Source organism: Hoplias malabaricus, chromosome Y, assembly GCF_029633855.1.
Source record: "Hoplias malabaricus isolate fHopMal1 chromosome Y, fHopMal1.hap1, whole genome shotgun sequence".
NCBI lineage: Eukaryota > Metazoa > Chordata > Actinopteri > Characiformes > Erythrinidae > Hoplias > Hoplias malabaricus.
In genome coordinates, this window is record NC_089820.1 from 43,007,951 (window position 1) to 43,031,139 (window position 23,189).

Sequence of the window (23,189 nt, forward strand, 5' to 3'; positions counted from 1 at the left end):
GCAATGAAAAGTCATGTATCAGCCATTTCAGTTTTAAAGTAGCACTTTAAAAAAGGCATTAAAAATATTCTATAAATGTATTTATATATGATTATGTTGGGGGGGCACGGTGGCACAGCAGACAGTCACACAGCTCCAGGGACCTGGAGGTTGTGGATTCAAGTCCCACTCCGGGTGACTATCTGTGGGGCGTTTTGCTCCAGTTTCATCCAGAGGAGGATGGGTTCCCCTTTTGAGTATTTGAATTTTTCCTTGGGAACATTACCTTATTGTACTCTTACTAATGTAATATTGTGACAACACAAGTTACAAAAAAGGCCTCTGTATAAACATATAAACATTTTATATAATTTAAAAATAGAATCAGAATTTTATATTTAAAAAATAGAATCAAAATTGATAATTAAGCTAAACAAAATATTTTTCCTATATTTATTTTTTTAGTGTGAATAAATTTACTATATTGACAACATATTAAGACACACTTTCTAGCCATGCTAGTCTGCATTTACAAACATTTATAAAATAATGGGTCTATCTACATTTCAAGTATTCTAATATGATGCCGGCTTTGCAACCACAGCAACTGAGACAGAAATGTCACAGCACATAAAATTACTTTTGTTATTTAGCCATTCAATCTAAAATATGTTCTGGGATCCTGTGGAGAAAACACAGCTAGGTCAAACAAATAATTGTAATCACAAAATGTTCCTTGTAAAAAAACTGCAAGTATAAATACTCAAAATCACCAGCGTTCCAAAAACACACTACCCTCATATGCTTTATGAATGTGCAGTCAGTGTCTGAGCAAACGCTATAGAAACCACCTGGAGAACTTTAGCAACCACAAGAGATATCATTGCACCTTTTATAAAATAATTATATAGTATGTAAATAAATAAGCACACAAAGTTACTTATAAAGTAACAGCCAGTTGGAATACCTCAAGAACAATCATATCAACTGCCTGGTAAACCATAGCAAATACCTGTAATACCATAGCAACCCACCCAAATGACAGCATAGCAAAAGCTTAAAGTCTGCCAATGCTATAGCAACACCTGTTAACCACACAATGTGTATAAACCCTTGATCTGTGCAGTGCAATGCCTTCAACGGGTGCTTGAAAAATGCACTTAAGGGGCTGGAGTGCAAAAGCCATGTGAGGGTAGGACAGCGATGTTGATGCAGGTGGAGGAAGGACCATCAGTATTAGCCATTACATTTATTAGTTTTATGCTAAACATAGACAGCTACAGTGAGTGAGGCTCTGAGAAAGACTTGTAAATCGTAGGGCCTTCTCTGGCTTCTCTGCCAGCACCTGACAAAATGCTCACCATGAAACCCTGGCTCTAACTGCAAACTCACCATGTCTGCCACTGGCTGTTCTTCAGTTTCTTACCGCTGTCTGCAGATGGAGCCAGGACCACATAGTCCATGTGCTCTCTCCTTCTCCTCCACTGTCCCATCAGGGTAAGCTGCTTCAGAACTAGGCAAAGAGACAGAGATGATGTCAGAAACAAACTGAATTGCAAACACAATACACTAATGTGCATTAAGCAGAAATTAGACATTAAATTACCATACAGTTGGATGATGAAATAAGACACAAACTGAGAATTCAGTTTGTTTAAAAGCAGCTTGTTTAATGAAGCTGAATACCTTCAGGGGTTAAGCTTCAGTGCCAAATCCAACAGAGTGTATAATTAAGGTTTATCTGATACCATTATCACAGTTCTAGAGAAATCCTTTACATTACTTTAGAGTGTGACATACTGTTGTACAAGATAAATCATGTAGGTTTTGCTCGTGAGGCTTCTGTATTTTATGGGCAGAAATTAAAGATACACAGATATGTTTTAAAAACATAAAGAATAAGCATGTTATGACCATTTTTATGTCCATTTACTTGCTGTAGATCATGCACACCTGCTCATTCAACATACTGCAGCATGAAGGGTACTATTAAACTTTTGCTTCAGAATAGCTTCTGCTCTTCTGTGAAGCCTTAAGACTAAATGTTGGAACATTGCTGTGTAGATTTGAGACCACTCATTTTAGAATGTTCTGGACCTAAGTTCATACCAAAGGTATAGAGTTTCATCATTCTAGAAAATGTGGTTCCACTGGTCCACAGACCAAAGCTGGGTGTCTTTTAACATCCAAAGACAACACTTGTCATTAAACATGAGGACATCAGGGTCATGTGCATTACTGAATGTCTGAGTTTACAATGGTTGCACCTTAAATTTGTATTTAACTTAAGAAAGGTCTACAAATATTTTGGAATTTTTGTGTATATCCAACAAAACCCATGTACATTCTCTTTAAAGATACTAATACTAATTTTAATGTAGGTTAATAAACAATGATAAAGGCACATAAAAACAATGAACAAACTTACTTTCTAATTATGATTAAATAACTCTTATTATCTTGATATGAAACATCATAAACCAGAATCGCAGAGAAATCCATCACCCATCATCACATTAATAATGTATGACATGACAGCACCGGCTCAGAAGTGTCGTAATGTTTTTTTGAAGCATGACTTTTGCCTAAAGCCCTGCATTTTTATGTTCTCACAAGTTCGTCTTTTGTGGGTGTGTACACTTCTCTAGCTTCTGACAAGTGACATGTAAAAATACTCACCCACCTGTATATATATATATATATATATATATATATATTTATATTTATATAGTTATATATATATATCCAGTTGGGAATTCTAGTTGGGAGGCTCTGTTAAATATAAATAAAATCTGATTATTATTATTTGCAAATGTCATAGACCCATATAATTTAGCACTGGACCCTTCTATTTAAAAGCTGTGCTGTTGTGATACATGCAGTATGTATTTTAGGGTTGTCTAGCTGAAATATGCAAGGCATTGTCTTGATAGGAGCATTTTTTGTTCTAAATGATTTATATACTGCTCAGCATTTATATTGCCTTTCCAGATGTGTAAGCTACCCATGACAACAAGTTGGATGGTCCCTCTCCTCTGAAGTCTGTTGTTTCCAAAAAGAATTTAACATCACATTTGGATTAATCTGTTTTTGTTGCCCCATCCCAGCTTTTATGAGATGTGTTGCTGCCATCAGGTTTTAAATTAGTTCATATTTTAGATACCCTGTATCTTCACTTTCATTTTATCAGCTCCACTGATCATGCACACACAGTAACTCATCACTAACAAGTCTGCGTTACTGCAGCATTAAGAATGATCCACCACTGAAATTATACCTGCTCTGTGGTGACACTGCTGAGATAAGAAAGTATGCAGAGAAACAGGTGGACTTGTATGGGCTTGTATGCTCAATGGAGCTGATAAAATGGACAATGAGTGTAGATACAAGGTTCCTAACCTAGTGATCAATCAGTATATATTCACATTTTGTTTCTACACTATTATTCATTATCCATTCTCTCAGTTCTATTTGTAGTTCTACAATTAAAGACTGCAGTCCACCTGTTTCTCTGCATACTTTGTTTCTTTCATCCTGCTCTTCAGTGGTCAGGACAGCCAAAAGACCACCACACAGCAGAGAACAGAGTATGATTTGGGTGGTGGATCATTCTCAGAGCTGCAGTGACACTGACATGGTGGTGATGTGTTAGTGTGTGTGCATGCTTTAGTACAAGGGGATCAGACACAGCAGTGCCGCTTCAATTTTAAACACAATGTCCCCTCACTGTCCACTCTGTTAGACACACCTACCTCGTTGGTCCCACTTGTAGATGTAAAGTCAGAGACAGAAGTTCATCTGTTACTGCATAGATTGTGTTGGCCATCCTCTTGTCCTTCATCACATGACGTTGTTGGCTGGATATTTTTGTTTGGTGCACTATTGTCAGTCCATCGGTGACACTGCGTGTTTTAAAAACACCAGCAGTACTGCTGTGTCTGATCCAGTTGTACCAGAAAGAAATAATAATATCAAAACACCACAACACTGTGCCACTCACTGTAGCGCTAAGAAACATTACCTGCTCTGTGGTGGTCCTGTGGACATCCTGCGCAGTGAACTAATTACAGCAACAGACGGACTAAAGTCTGTAATTGTAGGGGAAAAAAGTTCTCCTGCACTGTCAGTGGAGCTAAGAGAATGGACAGTGACCGAAATAAGGAGGCAGTTATAATGTTATGGCTAATCGGTGTATATATGCGTCAATTTGGCGCCTCCTATTGACAATAAGAAGCAAATGATATATACCAAATTCATTTCAGTGAGTTTGTTTAAAAAAAAAATCGAATTCACACAGTTTCATAAAAATTACCACAGACATACACAGTCAACCAAATAATGCAGTGATTAGGAATAACATACTTCAAGTAGCACACGCCACACACTCTCAAATAACAGTTTTGGTCAAAACAATGTTGTTTTATTTTCAGATATTATTTTTATTCAGGTTTAATGAATTACAGCATGCTTACAGCTAGCTTTTTTTTTTCAAAGCTATGATGCTAAATATTAGCACAATTAGCATGGGGTTAATTGTAATTTACAAATCATGACAGTGTAATCATTTAGTAATCTATAATATATTAATTATATTTTGACACTTTATTACATACTGTTCAACATGAACATAAGTACATTTGGATTCAAAATAGCAGTAGTATCAGCCATACTGAAGACCTAATTTAATGGAGTATGCAATCTTGCAACATTTCTGGGGTTTGTCCTTATTGCAGTGTCATAGCTAAACAGAAAGTGGCCTGACTGCCAAAAGTATACAGACACACCCAGCTCTGATCAGTCGTTTAAAGCCGCACTCTGTGGGAAATTTGTGAAACACTTCATTAGGTGCATCAGACATTCATTCGTCTGAGGAATCCACCTGGACACACCTGAGCTCAAGTATGATACCAGTCATGCTAAGAATGAGGCATAAACTCAGTTCCTCATATATAAAAATCACTCAAGCTTTAAAGGATACGCCTCACTCCTCTCTCACCCACAAAATTAACAACTAACGAAAATTAGACTATTGTGGTCAGTCTGGAGATTGACATGAGAGAACAATGTTTGGAAAAAAAAAGTGTTTAGCACATGACCCCCACTGTGAAGTATGGTGGTGGAGGTATCATGATATGTGGCTGCTGCTCAGCAAACGGTACAAGGGCAATATACATTACTAAAGAAAACATAAATGTAGCAAAGAACAAGATTCACAACTCCAGGTGATCTAATCGTAAATCTCTGTCAACAGATATTGTTAAGAAGAATTTTAACAAAGCTGAATTATTGTTGGTAATAACCAACCATAGCTGTACACTCTCAGATAAAAAGGTTCAGTAGAGGTACATTATTGGTCACTAAAGATACAAACTGTGTAAATGTACCTTTAAAGGTACAACAGTGTTTAAAAGTCCAGTTTTGTTCCTTAAAGGTACATTACATTCTCTTCTGCAGAAGGAGAGGGGGATATCCGTAACCTTTCGTTATAGAACTGTCATTTTTTAAAACAAATAATAATAATAATAATAACAGTTATAATAAAATAAGGTACAATTATTTTCCCTAAATAAAGGTACAAATATGTACCCTTGAGGATACCACCACAGAGACAGCAAAAGGTACCACAACAGTGACAAATTTTCTGACAGTGTACAACAGTGGTCACCAAGTTTTACATTTAATATCACCCAGAATAAACATTTACATTTAATATTACCCAGAACAAATGCAAGGCTTAAGCTACTTAAAATAATAAAGTTGTGTAGGTGTTATATTGTGTGTTATAGTTTCTTGGCGTCTTATATACAGGTGCATCTCAGTAAATTAGAATATCATCAAAAATGTATTTTAGTCATTTAATTCAAAAAGTGAAACTCATATTATATAGATAGAGTGATCTATTTCAAGCGTTTATTTATTTGACAATTATGTCTTACAGCCAATGAAAACCCAAAAGACATTATCTCAGAAAATTTGAATATTATGAGACCAATTAAAAAATATATTTTTTAATACAGAAATGTTGGTCTACTGAAAATGATGTACAGTATATGCACTTATATTTAAAATACTTGGTTGGGCTCCTTTTGCATAAATACTGCATCAATGTAGCGTGGCATGGAGACAATCAGCCTGTGGCACTGCTGAGGTGCTATGGAAGCCATTGTTGGGTCTGGTGTCTCTCTCATCTTCCTGTTGATAATGTCCCATAGATTCTCTATGGGGTTTAGGTCAGGTGAGTTTGCTGGCCAATAAACACACTGATACTGTGGTTATTAAACCAGGTATTGGTACTTTTGGCAGAGTGGACAAGTGCAAAGTCCTGCTGGAAAATGAAATCCATATTTCCATAAAGCTTGTCAGTAGAGAGAAGCATGAAGTGCTCTAAAATGCCCTGGTAGATGGCTGTGCAGACTTTGAACTTGATAAAACACAGTGGATCAACACCAGCAGATGACATGGCTCCGCAAGCCATCACTGATAGTGGAAACTTCACACTAGACTCAAGCAGCTTGGACTGTGTGCCTCTCCACTCTTCCTCCAGACTCTGGGACCAAAGTTTACTTTCATCTGAAAACAAAACCTTGGATTATTAAGCAACCGTCCAGTCCTTTTACTCCTTGGCCCAGGTAAGACATTCCGGGCATTGTCTCTGGGCCATGAGTGGCTTGACACAAGGAATGAGGCAGTTGTATCCCATGTCCTGGAAACGTCTGTGTGTGTTGGCTCTTGAAGCCCTGACTCCAGCAGCAGTCTACTCCTTGTGAACAGCCAGCTTTCTTCTGGACATCTGTCAAGTCAGCAGACTTCCCAATGATTGTGTAGCCTACTGAACTAGGCTAAGGGACCGTTTTAAAAGCTTGGGAAGCCTTTGCTGGTGTTTTGTGTTAGTTATTCAAATTTTCCTAGATAATGACTTTTGGGTTTTCATTGGCTGTAAGCCATATTCATCAACATTAAAAGAAATAAACACTTGAAATAGATCACTCTGTTTGTAATGAATCTATATTCACTTTTTGAACTGAATTGCTGAAATTAACTTTTTGATGATATTCTAATTTACTGAGATGCACCTGTATATTCCAAAGTGTGAAAATTAATTAATCAAATATTGCTATTATAACAATATGTACTTTATGATATCATAGAGTGAATATATGTCATGTATAAAAGATTAGTTTGTCCACATATACATTACCACAATACACCTGACCAGATCGTAGGGATGCATGTTTAGTCTTGTTACTGTACTCTTAACTCTGTTCTACAATACATAGTTTATTTTATTTGTTTTAGACAAAAAAAATCTTTTCTTTCTGCCTTCTTCCCCCTCAAAGGTTTTTCAATTAGACCTCTCTTTTCAGACTCTTTCTCATGTAGGAAATAAAGAGTTTTCTTTCATAGAGAAAGAGAGGATTAGAGAAGAATGTTTTCCCTCCAGCTCACCCACTGGAGCTTAAGGGTTAAATGTGTAAAAGCAAGAAAGTGACAGCCGCCTACTGTCTAAAGCCATACTTTAGTTGCCTTTGACAGGTATATTCATCAAATGGTAATTTTCCATCTTCCAATATAAACACTGCAATGTAAAAACAAACATGGCGTGTCATGGCTTTTGTTCCCATCATTAACTGAAGCAGCACATGTGACTGCAACTGAGTGAAAGTGAGAGTGAGACTGTCACAGTTTTATCATATGATTAAAGGGCCATATAAATTACCTTTATTACATAAGTTGTCCCCTGAGGTCCACTTCTAATGTTTGTGTGGTTTTATTAACCAAAAAAATAATCATCATTCAACCTGTATAAAATTATACAGGTTATGTTTTTCACTGCACATATAAAGCAATGTACAGAAATAAAATACATCCCTGGCGTCAAGTTGTCCCTGTCAAGTTGGCTGGCATTAAGGAATTCTGTGTAATAAATATAAAAATAATATATAAATATTTTTTAATCAAAGGAGAACACATGAAATAACTTATGTATGAAGGGCAGGTGGAGAAACCAAGAAAGTGAATCATTAAAAAGGAATTATGGGTTGAACTTAGAGTCCAAGGGTGTCACTGTATATTTAAGATGGATTTATGAAAATGACAGTAAATGTTAACTTTCATTACTACACAAAAACCAGAGGTTCTAGTAAATGATTAATTTTCCTTCCTCTACAACAGTAGTATCTGTACTCTTTTCAAGTAGAGATGCTCAGTAGCACCCCAGCTTGTTATTTACATTACCCTAGAAATGGAACAACAAAAATTTATTTTCTTAAATAAAATCATTTAAATCTAATTAATACCTCTTCTACTCTTTATAAAATTGTTGTAAAGATATAATAAGACTATCCATCTTATTTCTATCAGATTTCAGATGCTCTAAGTAATAATATCCAGTGAAAATGTCTTAATCAATTTGCTTGTTACAAACAACATTTTATAATACATGTCAAATTTTCTGCCATTGGAATAAAACTATATAAGTAATAAATGACTGGAAATATTTTGAATATTATTCTTACAACAATCTCAAAACAGGATATATCAGACATACTGACAATACTTTAGATAATTTAATCAAATAAAACATGGCTTTGTTAAAGTTTTTTATTTAAACTTTCAGAACATTTGAATGACTTTTTGATTGCTATCAGTGTGTTACCAGTATTTCAAGAAATATAACAATATCTGTTTTCAAGACCAATCACTTACTCCTAGTTTAAGGGCAAAAATATGCAAACAGGAAGTTTTCATGAAACTTGTCTTTTAAAATGTTTCAGAATGCTGTCCTCTTTTCAGAATGCCGTCCTGCTAAACATACCCCAGAATTACAAACCACTTCAACGAGAATGTGTGAAAAAGTACAAAGGGTAGGTGGAGAACCACTGAAAGTGAATAATTAAAAGGGGTTATGGGTTTCACCATGAACAAAGACAAAAATACACTGTTAGGTTTAGGATCTAGGAGGAAGTACAAAGCTGCTTCAGGTGGAGTTTAGAGCAGGTTTGTAATCGGTAACTGACCGTTTTAATACATTTTAAAGACAACCAGTGTAAGGTAATCCCTGTAAGAATCCCTGTAAGCTGTAAACTGAGTAATAAGAATGTAGACAGACTGACAAAACATACAGAACATACCTGGAACTTATAATACAGGGTGGGACATTTATATGGATACACCTTAATAAGCACACCATTGTTTTTCTTGTGAAATTCCATTTTTGATCCAACTTTTGTTTTTTTTCAATGGGAAGAGGGTCATGTGACACATCAAACTTATTGGGCCAACTTCAAAATGGACGCCATGTTGTAAGGTGTTCCATATAAATGGCCCACCAAGGTGTATCCATATAAATGGCCCCCCGTGTAGTTCTAAAATGAGTACAACTATTCAGCATAAGGTAAAGCACATGCTGGGCATTGGGGAGGTGACTGTAGGCTCATGTAGAGCTTTTTAAAATGATTGGAGTGGATGCCATGCTCACAAGTACTTACAGAGATAAGTGAATAAAACTTTAATTGTTAAACTCATATTGAACACATCTTTCATACATAATATCTCATCTCATAAAGGATATTGTATTAGTGTCTATATCATTCAAAATGTTTACACCCTATGACATTTCTGCATTAGTGCAGTAAGATACTGATAGATGATTAGTTCTGTGTTACAATTCTCCTCCCAGTGTACTGGATTACTACATTACTTTGGAGAACACTGTTCCACTGCTACACAACCCAGTGTTGGTTTTTTTTATACTCCTCTGCATTTGGGCACGGTGATGTTAAGCTCACTGTCAGCTTGGATCTAAGATTACCATGCTCACTACCAGCTAGGGGCTGGACGGATATGTATGTTTTCCTTAGGTTCATAAGCAGCTTAGGCAAATTTGCAGATGAATTCATCCTTACAAAACCCTGGTTGTAATATATCGTCACTGTTCAAAGAAAAACGTGTATCTCCATATCTTTAGATATTTAGCTTACTACATCATTTGAACTCAGTCACTGTCCTTCCCATTGTGTGCAAATTTCATGATGAACAGACCAATAGAAATGCTACCAAATTACTGAATAAAAACCTTTTACATTGACTTAAAGATTTCTATTTGTATTTGGACAGTGATGATATGACATGATGTCTATATAAAGGAGCCAAACAGGTGTATCTCCTCAATTAAATCAATAAAAATGGCAGATTATTTTCCATGGCAACAGAAATTCAGAATCTATGCATCTGAGTAAAAAGCCAAATCCCTCATTCAGCATCTAGTAATGCTGTTGTTAAAAATTAGCCAGACATCTATTGCTCGCAAGCTGAAATCAGCTCTTAAGTTGTACAATTGTGTTTCGCATTAACACAAATCACTCAGGATTTGCATGTCAAGTGTAGAGCACAAAAGACAGAGAAACCATTAGACGACTTTGATCTGCTCTGACACCAAGCACCTGGGGCAAGTAAGAGGCGGCCGTTCTCAGAAAAATAATTACAAAAGGGAGTGGTACCAATGTTTTTTTTTTTCTAAAGGAACAAGGTTGGGCACATACCTGAGTCACCAGGCTTGTCCCAGCAGCTGTTGGACTTGGCTAGCACTACCCTCAGAAGGTGGTGTGAACTTCCAAGTTATCAGACCATGACGGTACAAAAAGAAACATAGCTGAGATGCTGGCAGATGGAGAGAGAGATAACTGTTCACATGTGATTACTGTGACCAAACACTGTACATTACCCCAGAATTCTCCAGAGAACTGGAAAAACTGAAAAGAGTTCAACCGATCAGAATCTTAATCCTGTCCAGAACAGTCAAACCCATCAGCGTGTGACAATGTAGGTTCAGGTTTAGGTCACTGAAGTTTTGCTACTGTTCAGAATGTGATTGCAACATCTAAATCCCGCAACAAATAAAAATAGCATCTAGGTAGGTACATATATTCATTCATTATCTGTAACCGCTTATCCAATTCAGGGTCTTGGTGGGTCCAGAGCCTACCTGGAATCATTGGGCGCAAGGCGGGGAATACACCCTGGAGGGGCGGCCAGTCCTTCACAGGGCAACACAGACACACACACACACATTCACTCACACCTACGGACACTTTGGAGTCACCAATCAACATGTGTTTTTGGACTGTGGGAGGAAACTGGAGCACCCGGAGGAAAAGACACAGGGAGAACACACCAACTCCTCACAGACAGTCACCCGACGCGGGAATCGAACCCACAACCTCCAGGTCCCTGGAGCTGTGTGACTGCGACACTACCTGCTGAATATATTCATCATTAAGTTAATACACAGTTGTAAGGCTTTTTGTAAATATAAACAAAATGCAATAGTGTGCAAATCATATAAAACATATTTATTTGTAAATACAGTCTCAGGAAAAAAAGATGGGAGGTACATTATTGTCACTAAAACAAGGTACCTTTAAAGGTACAAAAGTGTTGTAAAAGTCCTGTTGTGTTCTCTGAAGGTTCATTAAATTGTGCTCTACACGAGGAGTGCTGAATACTTGTAATGTTTCCTTATATAACTGTGTAAAATAAAACAACATTATATAAGTCCTGGAGATGAAATGGTGTTTAAACTGAAAAATGAAGTATAATGTAGCTCATTAGTAATGGAGACGTATGGTTCATGGCATTGTCTGCTGTTATAAATGACAGTGTCAGAAACCAAATGAGGAAGACTGTTGGAGGTTAGTGAATGATCAAAGCATAGTTTGTATGATGCTAGTGCTAATATTCACTGGAATGTGGGGTATAAGATTACTAATACTACATTAGCTCTGTTGTTCTGGCACAAAACCAAGGAAACTAATCTCCAAGACAGGGAACATGATTAAATTTATTTTTTATGTTGTTGTTTTCATTGTTTGAACATTCCTGTAAAACTCTGAATGCTAGTAGTATAACAGATAGTTCATGGCATATTAATTTGTATGATTTATTTATTTATTTAATTTAACGTTATACAGCGCCTTTCTAGAAACCCAAGGATGCACACTGGCGAGAAGCGGCAGCCAAACGTGCACAGCAAACTCTCGACCAGGAACGACCGTCCACCTGGAGGACTGCATTGGGCACTAGGGTTTAGACCTTTTAAATAACATGTTTCAAATGTTTCTTGTTTCAAATGCAATGTTATTAAACGATGGTAACAGATGTGGCCAAACTTGCCCCTAGCTCTAACATGCTTTTTCATAGAAATCTCTATACAAATTTAAGATGCTTTGCACATTTTCTTATTTTTTTTTTTTAATTCTCAGAATTGTATATATAATTAGCCTGTATATGCCCGATGATTCCAGGTAGGCTCTGGACCCCCCGCGGCCCTAAAATTGGATAAGCGGTTACAGATAATGGATGGATTAGCCTGTATATGTGGTGTTTTTTTGTTTGTTTATAGTCTGCCAAGTATTTGGTAGGCGTTTTATACATACATATTTTTTTTAAATCATTGGTACATGTTTATTGATCTGATATCATGAAATTGTTTATTGTATATGTTTATTGCTAACACAATAACATACTGGTGATGTCATCTAGTAAGGACTAAAAAAATTAACAATGCTAGCATATTAAGTCTTTCATAGCTATTGCCTCAGCCTTGAGGCTCAAACTGAAACAGAATCTGTTACCTTGTCATAAAAAATCTAATTCTAATTTAATGCTAACTATTTAATTTATATTTTATATCCATGATACTAAATCTAGTGACATAACCACTAACACTAACATGACATGACACTAACACTTTCAATCCAATTTTTTAATGGTCATCAGCTCATTACCAAGGATTTAGATACATGATGCCTGTTGAAGTTAAATTTAATGTTTTCCTAATATATATATATATATATATATATATATATATATATATATATATATATATATATATATATATATTTATTAGATAAACATAATAGATTTGTGGGAGAGGAATACTGCTAAGCCATTACAATGTAGTTGAATGGACAATGTATGGCAGTAGCTGGATGAAGTGATAGTGCCAAACCCCCTGAGCAAGCTTTACTTGTTGCACTTGTTTAAACTGCTCATAGTTAATTAGCTTAATGACATACTCTTCAACAACCGACAAAAGGTGAAATCTGAAATCTGTCTCAGCCCATCAACTCACTCAAACCACAATCATCCCCCACAGGGTCAATCGCCTCGTTAAGCAACCAGTCTGTTCACACTGTGTTTATCTCTACTGCGTCTTTGGCATGTACTCCACCATCATGGAGTCTTCCCTACACTAATACTGATTAACACATCAACAAGGTCTGGGCTTTGAGGAACTTTGCTGATAAGAATGAACTATGGAATCTTCTTTCAGAGCTTAGGGTCCAAAGACTAAAGGTGAATTAGGCTTAGAGTTCAGGGAGTGGCACATATGTGAAAGCCATGTTTCTGAGTAATTTTATTATTTCCCAGGCAAAAGAACCATGAAATTATTCATTTTTCATGAGATTATTTTTTTTAAATGTTTTCAAAACTGGCCTTAGATAAAATGAGATTCCTAACAACACAAGACCTAGTGTGCTACAGTAACTCTCCCCAGAAGATAAACAACACAGCTCTACACTATAGATCCAATAGTAGCCAATACACCTACCAACATGTGTTTTTGGACTGTGGGAGGAACCAGAGCACCTGGAGGAAACCAATGTAGACAGAGGGAGAGCACAGACAGTCACCTGGAGTATGGCTAAAACTCACAACCCCAGAACAATGGAGCAGTGTGACAGGAACACGACCTGTTGTGCCACCTGCTTATGAAATCAATACCGTTTTAATAGAATAAGTTATAATTATTTTCCCTAATTAAAGGTACAGGATATGTAATATTGACAGTTACAGTGCAGAAGAACTTACTCCCTCCAAACTAGAAAGATTTCACTAGACTAATAAAACTGGTCATCTGAGGTGTGGTATAAAGATTTTAACAAAATAAACACATTTAGTCTTCTTATTGTGGTGACCAGGTTTATGATGCCAGGGGTATTTCAGACAAATTTTATATAAGGCAATTTACATAACATAAGGCATCATATGTTGCAGACATTCAGATACATCACTTCATTTTCTATTTACTATTATCTGGAAGTGGAGGTTTATTTTTCATGAGTAGCAGCCAGGTGGCCAGCCTGGAGAAATTTGAATTTGTTTTGCTCCACAAGAATGAATAGTCCTTTTGAAGTTGATAGTTGAAAGAACAATTTCATTTAACTGTGTCAGAAGAATGAGGCTAAATACTTTAATGCTAATATCAATGTAGCTTGATGTTTGTAAAATCAGTTCACAGGTATTCATCTTGTGAAATAACTGGTGTGCCACCATTTTCATGAAGTGACAAAAAAAACATTTCTCTGTGATGTGATATATATATATATCTTTCAGCAATTTGTTGTTTGACATTCAGGACATATGTATATATCATTATATAAATCTGGAGGTCCAAACATGGACCATAAAAAGGTGATTGTCTTGGGAAAAAAGGGATGTTTTGTCTCTCTATTTTTATTTTGCTATATTCTCTTGCAATTTATTGATCCAGGCATTCAACAAAGCACACTAGACTTCTTTTAAATACGTAATATTGTATTTTGCCACCAATTTGTTAAAGATATAAACTCCGTAAATGTGGGGAAAAACAAAAAAAACAAAACAAAAGGCTTCATGTGGGTTCTTGTTCTTGCTGGATCAACAGTTTGATATCATTACATCTAATAGTAGCCTAAAGGGTTGCAGGTAATAATTACAAAACCCAGGCAAAAGTATACATGATGCTGCCTTAAAATTTGGCAAGAATTAGTAGGCAGCACAAGAACTTAGACACATTCTTGTGTCGTTGGAAAGACTGCAGAGACATTTAGCCTGTAATTTATCTGTACATCACTGAAGAATCTCAGGTGTGGAGAGTGGCATTTACTCCATTTATTGCATTTGGCAGACACCAGAGTGACGCAAGATATATATTTTTTTCAAATCATGCAAGAGATGAATGTGATATTAAACATCTTGCCCAATAACCCCTTGTTAGCACAGTGAATTCTGCTAACTCAGGCAGGGAATCAAACCCAGGTGACCTCCATGGTAACACCTTCAGCTATTTCATTCTCAGTGATGTATGGCATCATTTAATTAAAGATCAGATCTTAACAGATGGACTGAAGGTGAAAGTCAGTGTTTCAAGTGTTCATGAGGGTACTTAAACTAAACACATATTGTATTATTTCTTTTCTTCTTTTTCAGTAGATATGAAGGTCTTAAAAAATCTTTTAGAAAATCCTTTTCTGGCACACCTCAAATCCCAGGGAGTGGCACATGTATGGCAACCTTCAGATCGCTAGGCCCTGAAAATACCTGCATGGCGCCAGGTACACATGACACACAATTAGATAATAGATACCCCACCCTGTTTTGGGAATACGCTATGTAACCCTGAATAGCCAGTCTTCATAGGAGAATACTATGATAACTCAACTTTTAATTGTTTGATATTTAGATACCCAATTCTCCCTTGAAAAACCCCACCCACTGCTGGGGTAATACACATTTACCCCATCAAAGAACTTACAGGAATATTTGTGCACTTTGCTGTCATCCTGTTAATTCTGTCAGGCAGTTTCTATTATGTCTTTGAAAGAAGAGAGGCATGTGTCCAAAAGCCACATTAATGTATGAAAGGCGTATTTGAAACCGCTTAATAATGAAGCTGTAGCTATTCAGATACATCCTTGTGGGAATAAAGGAATTTCCTTCTTTATTAGAGGTAAATTAAAAATACCCAACTCATTCTTCCTCAACTCTTATGGGAAATAGACTAGCCCATCTTGTTTTGGAGGACTATGAAGATACCTCAAACTTTGTTCATGGAATATACATATACCCCATCCATTTTTGTATTGGGTGGGGTGCTTTCCTCAGGTTGCACACACTGAGAATATAACCTAACCGCTAGGATATAAGTGTATTCGCGTCAGAGTATAGTTTACTGTACGTAACTTTTTACAGTTTATCTCAGAATAGATCAGGATGCCATGGAGCTGATGTAGCGGAAAACAAAGCCTGCCTGGAGACGAAGAATGGAGACCTAGTGTCCAAGCATGTTCAGGTTCCAGGGGTGTTTAGGCCACGCCCACTTGGGCTGTGTGTGTGTGTGTGTGTGTGTGTGTGTGTGTGTATATATATGGCTCCTCTGTGTAACCTGTCAGTAGAAGGTTGTTCTTCTCTCGCAGGATCAGCTCCCTCTAAACCTCCAGCAGCATCATCACCATCATGAACACCACATCTTTTAGCTCCCGCCAGCTGTCGTTCTCCGGCTCTGCAAACAAGCGCGTGTCGGCGTCGCGCGCTTCCAGTGTTTACGGCGGCGCGGACAGTAACAGCGTGCGCGTGTCCTATGCGTACGGGGGCGCGGGCGGGTCAATGGGCTCTTCGCTGGGCGCCGGCGGGTCTCTGGAGAATGGCGGGTGGGTCGCGGGCTTCAGCGAGAAGGCCACCATGCAGAGTCTGAACGAGCGTCTCGCGAGCTACCTGGAGAAGGTGCGCGCTCTGGAGAAGGCCAACGCGCAGCTCGAGCGCCAGATTCGCGAGTGGCATGAGAAGCGCACGCCCTCCAAGCGCGACTACAGCCACTATTACAAAACCATCGACGAGCTGCGCACCAAGGTGAGCGGGCACATCTATAAGTTATGGGTGCTTCAGGACATCCGGGTTTGGGTTTTATTTAAAAACAAACAAACAAAAACAAACGAACAAAAAACGTGTTTGTTACTTTTATGTTCTAGTGATAAATTTATTTTAGCGCGTGAGGCAGGGAGCAAAATCTGAAGTGTAGTGACGTGCCATATCTGGGTTTCTGTATTCTTATAGAAACTCTTTTGTTAAAGTATTATTTCAGTTTTTAATTATTGGTAAATAAAGGCATATGTGTAATATAGTATCATTAATATATATAAGTGCCCCTGGGGTGTGTCATTTTTAATACTAAGTTGTCATCCATTGAAATCATGGAGTTTCCCAGTGTTTAAATGTGTTTCTACTGATTTTTTTTCAAATTTCCTTCATTCTTCATTCTTTGAAACAGAGTGATTGATGGTGTCTTTTTATTTTTTGGGGGAAATTGTGATTGTAGAAAAACAATGGTGAATGGAACCAGACATCACGCTTACAGCACAAATGCCAGTGTAAAAGATATGGACTGATGATGTTGATGACAGAAAATAGTGGCAAATTTTAAATACCTAAATTCCTCCCTCTGTTGAACAGTGAAATTGTTCCCACATGGAATGATGGAGCTCCATCCAGTACACATGAGATATGAGATCTGGAAGTTTATTATGTCTATTAAGCTCTTTTGGCTATGGCAATGGGTGTTTATTTCCTTCAAAATAAAAGTAATGACTACTCTGACTTACCATTAACCCACCTTTCTTTTATTCAGATCAGTGCCGCGACCCTCGACAATGCCAGGATCATCCTCCAGATTGACAATGCCAAACTTGCAGCTGAAGACTTCAAAGTCAAGTTAGTACTGTTATAATTTATTCGATTAAGATTTCTTGCTTTTTGAAATATTTGTTTACAAATTACTTTGAATATTAAGATTTATTTTCCAACTTAACAGAAAATTGTACTATCTGATCAGTGTAGGGCAGATGTTTGGGGATGGGGGGGGGGTGTTTTAGGTCCCAAAAAAAAAAAAAGGCCAAATGTACTTAGCCATTTATAAGTGAAGACGAGCTGAGGCCATATAATATTTTTACCTTAAAATGACAACTTCAAAATTATTGTGAAGTTTCACTGGCCTGTTATAGGGAGAATAGAGCCCCTGCCATGTTCAGCACTAAAACAATGCATTATGTACATTTTGGAAGAGGGTAGGAAATAATCCCCTCCCCTTCCTCTTTGATTTCAGTACAGTGTTGTAAATTTGACCAATAAAAATTACCTTGTGTTTAAGAAACAAAATGTGAAAAAGCCTAGAAGACCTGACTATGGGGTTTCTGATACCGCTCCCTGTACACTTCAGTTCGTTAGGACGACTCTAAGGGCCTGGCACTGACAGGGGGCCCTTTGAGGGCTATTAATATTATTTTAATAGTATTGCCTTGTGTAGGGGGGCATCTTTTCAAAATTTCCAGCAGCGCCCCTGCATTTAGGCACATAATAAGTAAAAAACAATAATCCAGAATACTAACCATTACTTTTGTGGTCAGGTATGAGAATGAGTTGGCAATGCGCCAGTCTGTTGAGAGCGATATCGCTGGACTTCGCCGAGTCTTGGACGAACTGACCATGACTCGCTCTGACCTGGAGATGCAGATCGAAGGTCTGAGGGAGGAGGTCGTCTACCTGAAGAAGAACCATGAAGAGGTGAGAGATTGATGCATGTTTGTAACTTTGAAAGTCACACCTGTATTCATCATATAGTCCTTGTTTAACGACAAGCTTTTTCCAACAAAAGTAGCATACAGTATTTCTGAAAGAGATTATTATTTGTACATTTTATTCTATCAAAATTCGATTCTAATGTTATTTAGCAACAAGGATAAAACACTATAGTATTTAGCAAAATAAACACATATTAATCCTGCTGTGTGTGTGTATATCCTGTAGGAGCTGGCAGCCCTGCGCAGTAATATGACCGGCAGTTCAGTGAACGTGGAGGTGGACGCTGCTCCTCAGCAGGACATGTCTCAAGTCCTTGCGGAGATCCGTGCTCAGTACGAGAACATGATTGAGAAGAACCGCAGGGAAACTGAAAACTGGTACAAGGGCAAGGTGAGAACTGTTAAAAGTATTACATTACATTTGCAGTTATTTGTTCATAAATGCTTAAATATTAAAATATGTTGTGTTAAATACATTACACCTGGTGTATTATATCTCAGAGACATTATAAAGGAGGAGGAGTTCATATATGAAAACTATATATATAATTTTTTTTTTCTAAAAAATACAACTTATGTATTTTAGTCTCACTTAAAGGCATAGTAAGAAAACATGTATTTCTTGGACCAGTTAAGGAGAAATCAGCATCATAGAGGTACTGCCCTATCATGTCACTGACATTTAACCTCTCTGTCTTTGTCTCCCTGTATGTCTCTCTCTGTTTCAGTTTGATGAACTGAATAAGCAGGTGAAGACAAGTACAGAAAGTATCCAGACATCCCGCAGCGAGATCAGTGAACTGAAGAGAACTCTACAGGCCCTTCAGATTGAACTGCAGTCTCAGCTCAGTCTGGTATGCACACTAACATGTACACACGCACACACACACACACACACACACACACACATTATTTTCATGAGATTAGTATTAGTGTTATATCACAGTACTCATACATCCTCTATCTCTCACTCACTCTCTGTCTCTCTTTTAGAAAGCGGCTCTGGAGGGCACACTTCTTGACACTGAGTCTCGGTACAGTGCCCAGCTCTCTCAACTGCAGGCAATGATTAATTCACTAGAGGCAGAGCTATCGCAGGTTCGTCTGGACATTGAGCGTCAGGCCAACGAATACAAGATGCTGCTTGACATCAAAACCAGGCTTGAGCTGGAAATCGCTGAGTACAGGAGGCTGCTGGATGGAGAGGACGTCAAGTGAGTCCACCTTAATACTCTCAGCCTAATATGACAGTATTTTTTTCACAAGCAATTTAGTTTTCATTATAAACAATACATTTTGTAGATGTCCTCAGCACATAAACAACGTCACTTAGCTTATGTAAAAGAATTAGCAGTTAGATTTCTCAATCTAACGTGTTAAGGTACTGTAACAGACTTAGTAGTTAATGTTCTCCTCCAAGGGTGCTTGGAGCTATTGTTTCATCTGTTATTATAACACAATAAACTGTAAATGTTCCCTTAAGTTAGTTAGTATTCTCCTCCAACTTTGTAAAGCTGACAGTGGAACTACCAATGGCTAAAATTAGGGATATTGTAACTGGATATATGGGCTGTGATATGACTGTTGTCATATCACCATGATAGTGTTATGACAAATTATTATTAATGTCAGGTAATTGTAGTGTATCATCATAGTGTACAATTTTCAGATATTGCTTTCTTGTGGATAAAAATGATCTGGAGATATTAGGCATTCTCCTTATTTCAATATGATTTAAATATTTTTTTCTCCTTTTTCAATACAGAAAGACAACAGTGACCCAAGTGGTTGAGGTCAGACCTCCTCCTCCTAAACGTAAGTTAGTTCACTATCATTTGTACCATTAAAAATGCAGAGACAATAAGTATTCATACAGTGTAAAGGTCAGTACGTGGATAGTGTCAAGGTATACAGTAATATTTGTAATTTAGCCTTATAATTAGTGGCCTTCTGGAAAATATATTTATTCACTGTAGAAATAATATTATAGATTGAATTGTAAATATGAAATATGTTTTTTTAAAATAAATTAGCCTGTGATTAGTGTCTTTTTATAAAATAGTTTGTTTCACATTATTAAAAATCTTAATTCTTCTGCTCACTGTAGCTGAGCCTGTGGTGACTAAGCGTGTCCGGACAGTGGTGGAGGAAGTGGTCGATGGGAAGGTTGTCTCCCGCACAGAGGACGTGGATGTGGAGGTTCTGAAGAAATAAGAACTCAAAATATTCAACCTTCTCACATCATGAAACATTCTCTGTACCAAAGCTAGTGGTAATTCATCTGTAAGAGACAAGAGAATGTAACTGTCTGATTATACTCAGTGAATAAGTTTACCCACTGTAACAGCTGTGAGAGTTTTAAGCAAAATACTGAAATAAAGAACAATTTGAAGTGCCATATCATAGTGTGACTGTCATTTCTAATACTTCTAGTTTGTTTATAGGCTATCTACACAATTCTAGATCAATAAAAACGGGTCCCCCACTTGTGTAAATGCCATGCGTAAAACAGGGTTTAGTACAGAATCTCTGATAAATCCAGACCACTAGGTGGCAGTATATGCTTGATAATGTGAAGAATTCATTAGCAAAAATGACTGAATGTTTCTCTAACTGCTGATGAAAGAAGCACATATCTATTATTTCATCATTAATTAAATAGCTTGAAAATAAAGCTAAAAACAATTACTTGTAATACATCTGTATTAACACTATCCAGCTTTCATAGATCCACTTTAGATGAAGGAAGTTCAGTCAAATATCTTATAGAACCAATATTTCCAAACTTTTATAGACATCTACGCATACACCAATTTTCAAGTAAAAAATGATCAGGAGTTTCCTCTTTATGGCAGATCAAATCCCTAATCTTCTAGAAAAACTGCATACTAGTGGCTGGAACATTTCCTGTTAGGGTTTGATGAAAGCGGTCATGTACTAATGATAGACGTATGGAGAGAGATTAGTCTCAAAATACTTTACAAATGCGGAAATGTCACTCCACAAATTAAACACAAGTCACATATGTGTTTCCCTATTCACAAATGAATACATCTCAATCTGCGTCTCACGGTCTGCAGTTTGTACAACTATGAATTTTAATTCATAAATACATGTTTGTGGTTTTCATAGATATATCATGTTTTATGCGAAAATAAAAATATTAATTTAAATTTACGTTGCATATATTTGTAAAGTCGAAGTCTCGAATTTAAAATGTATTTGTAAAGTGTTGATCCTGTATTTGTGGATCAAGCTACTCACGTTTTTCGTGACGTTTATTTATTCATTTCCTTTCGCAGGCTTTTTGAGAATTTCCTTTCACCCGATCCACACACAAATGTAGCCTGATCCACAAATGTGGCCAGCAGGCGAACAACTGTTGTTTTGCCCAGTGTTTCAGGACTGACCTGTTGCTGACCTGGGCCGCAGCAAAACAAGTAGGCGGGACTGTGACTCCATTGGCTGCCGCAGAAAATGGACAGCTAACTCTGGCTGCTGATTGGCTAAATAAAAGTGATGACCAATGAGAAGTGCATTCATCTATCTGAAACAAATCACCCGCCTTACCAGTCCAATCTCAAAAGTATGTAACACAACGCGTCCAGTATCATTCCAATACGCAACACGGGTTTTAGTGCCCGAATACGGGATGATTTTATAGTATTTTCTTTGACAACTCTAGTTTGCAGCGAAATTAGCGAAGTTACGCTGGACTTTAACGTCGTTAAATTTAGGGTGCCATCAAAAGTGTTCCACAGTGATCACCCGCTCCTAACTGTGTGTGATATGAAGCTGAATTCAGCGGCTTGGGCGGGATTTGTTCGAACATCATTAAATGTTGCGCAAATGCGTCAATATTTAAGTTGGCCCCACACGTCCTAAAACAACAGTGCCTCCTATGGGTAGCATGTTCGCTTTCTGGCCACATTTGTGGATCAGACTACATTTGTATTTGGATCGGGTGAAATGCGAAAGGAAAGTCTCAAAATACAAAAACCCACGAGAGGAAATTGAAGATTAAAATGTTATTTTGGAACGTTCTCAAAATAATTAAAATTTTAAAATATCCAAAAGGTCCAAAATACACCCTCCCTCTTCGGGGAAACGTGCTCGTTCGGAAGCTTTGCAAAAACCAGTCGAGTGAAGTTCAAAGCAAATCAAAGTATTTATTTAACAATATTGGATCCAAGAGAACAATACATGAAATGGTCTGATACCCTTCCCAGTAGAGTTCTGACCTCTCCCCCATCTGACCCCAACAGTTATACCCCCTATGACGTATAGCCTGGTGTTGAGGCGTTTCTGGCTGATTAACATATATTAATATGCATAATTTCACATGTTAGTACTCAACTTTCTCGCGTGCAAGTTTCACATGCACTGTGACCCCAAAAACATTAATTCTTAGCGAGGCTGACAACCACATTTTCTGTCACCAAAATTTAAAGATTCACTAATGCACTTCAAGGTCAAATCATGCCCCTAAAGCTCAGCCCCCCCTGGCTAACACTTGTAATTTATATCAGCATGCTAAAAGCCTAAGTGCAGATCTGTTCAATGTTAAGTGTTTAAGAATTTAGAAAGGTGCAAATACTGAGTCAACATGCCAGTTAGTGTGCAGAATCTAAAATGTTTACTATATGTGTAAATGCTGGTTAGTTATTCATATGAGTGCATATAAAATACAAGTTCTCATACAATGAGTATGTGGTTATACTTTCTAATCATCATTTAAAGATATTTGTCCACTAACACAAAGTAATAAAATTGTTTTCTACAACAATTCCCCCTTATGACGTGTCCCAAGACACG

General features: G+C 37.2%; 1 protein-coding gene across 1 annotated transcript; it reads left to right on the top strand.

The window, feature by feature from the left end:
• Positions 1 to 16,204: 16,204 nt before the first annotated feature.
• On the top strand, positions 16,205 to 20,767 carry LOC136678005 (keratin, type I cytoskeletal 13-like). Its single transcript, XM_066655752.1, has 8 exons — positions 16,205 to 16,650; positions 17,426 to 17,508; positions 18,201 to 18,357; positions 18,601 to 18,765; positions 19,103 to 19,228; positions 19,368 to 19,588; positions 20,140 to 20,189; positions 20,482 to 20,767. The coding sequence occupies exons 1-8, from the start codon at positions 16,258 to 16,260 to the stop codon at positions 20,586 to 20,588; spliced, it is 1,302 nt and encodes a 433-aa protein (XP_066511849.1). The 5' UTR covers positions 16,205 to 16,257; the 3' UTR covers positions 20,589 to 20,767.
• Positions 20,768 to 23,189: the final 2,422 nt, after the last annotated feature.

Excerpts from the sequence above, each read along its gene's own strand:
- LOC136678005 (XM_066655752.1), top strand. The coding sequence starts at position 16,258 with ATGAACACCACATCTTTTAGCTCCCGCCAGCTGTCGTTCTCCGGCTCT. Across the intron at positions 18,358-18,600 it reads TGAAGAAGAACCATGAAGAG|GAGCTGGCAGCCCTGCGCAG; the intron begins GTGAGAGATTGA and ends TATATCCTGTAG. Across the intron at positions 19,589-20,139 it reads CTGGATGGAGAGGACGTCAA|AAAGACAACAGTGACCCAAG; the intron begins GTGAGTCCACCT and ends TTTTCAATACAG.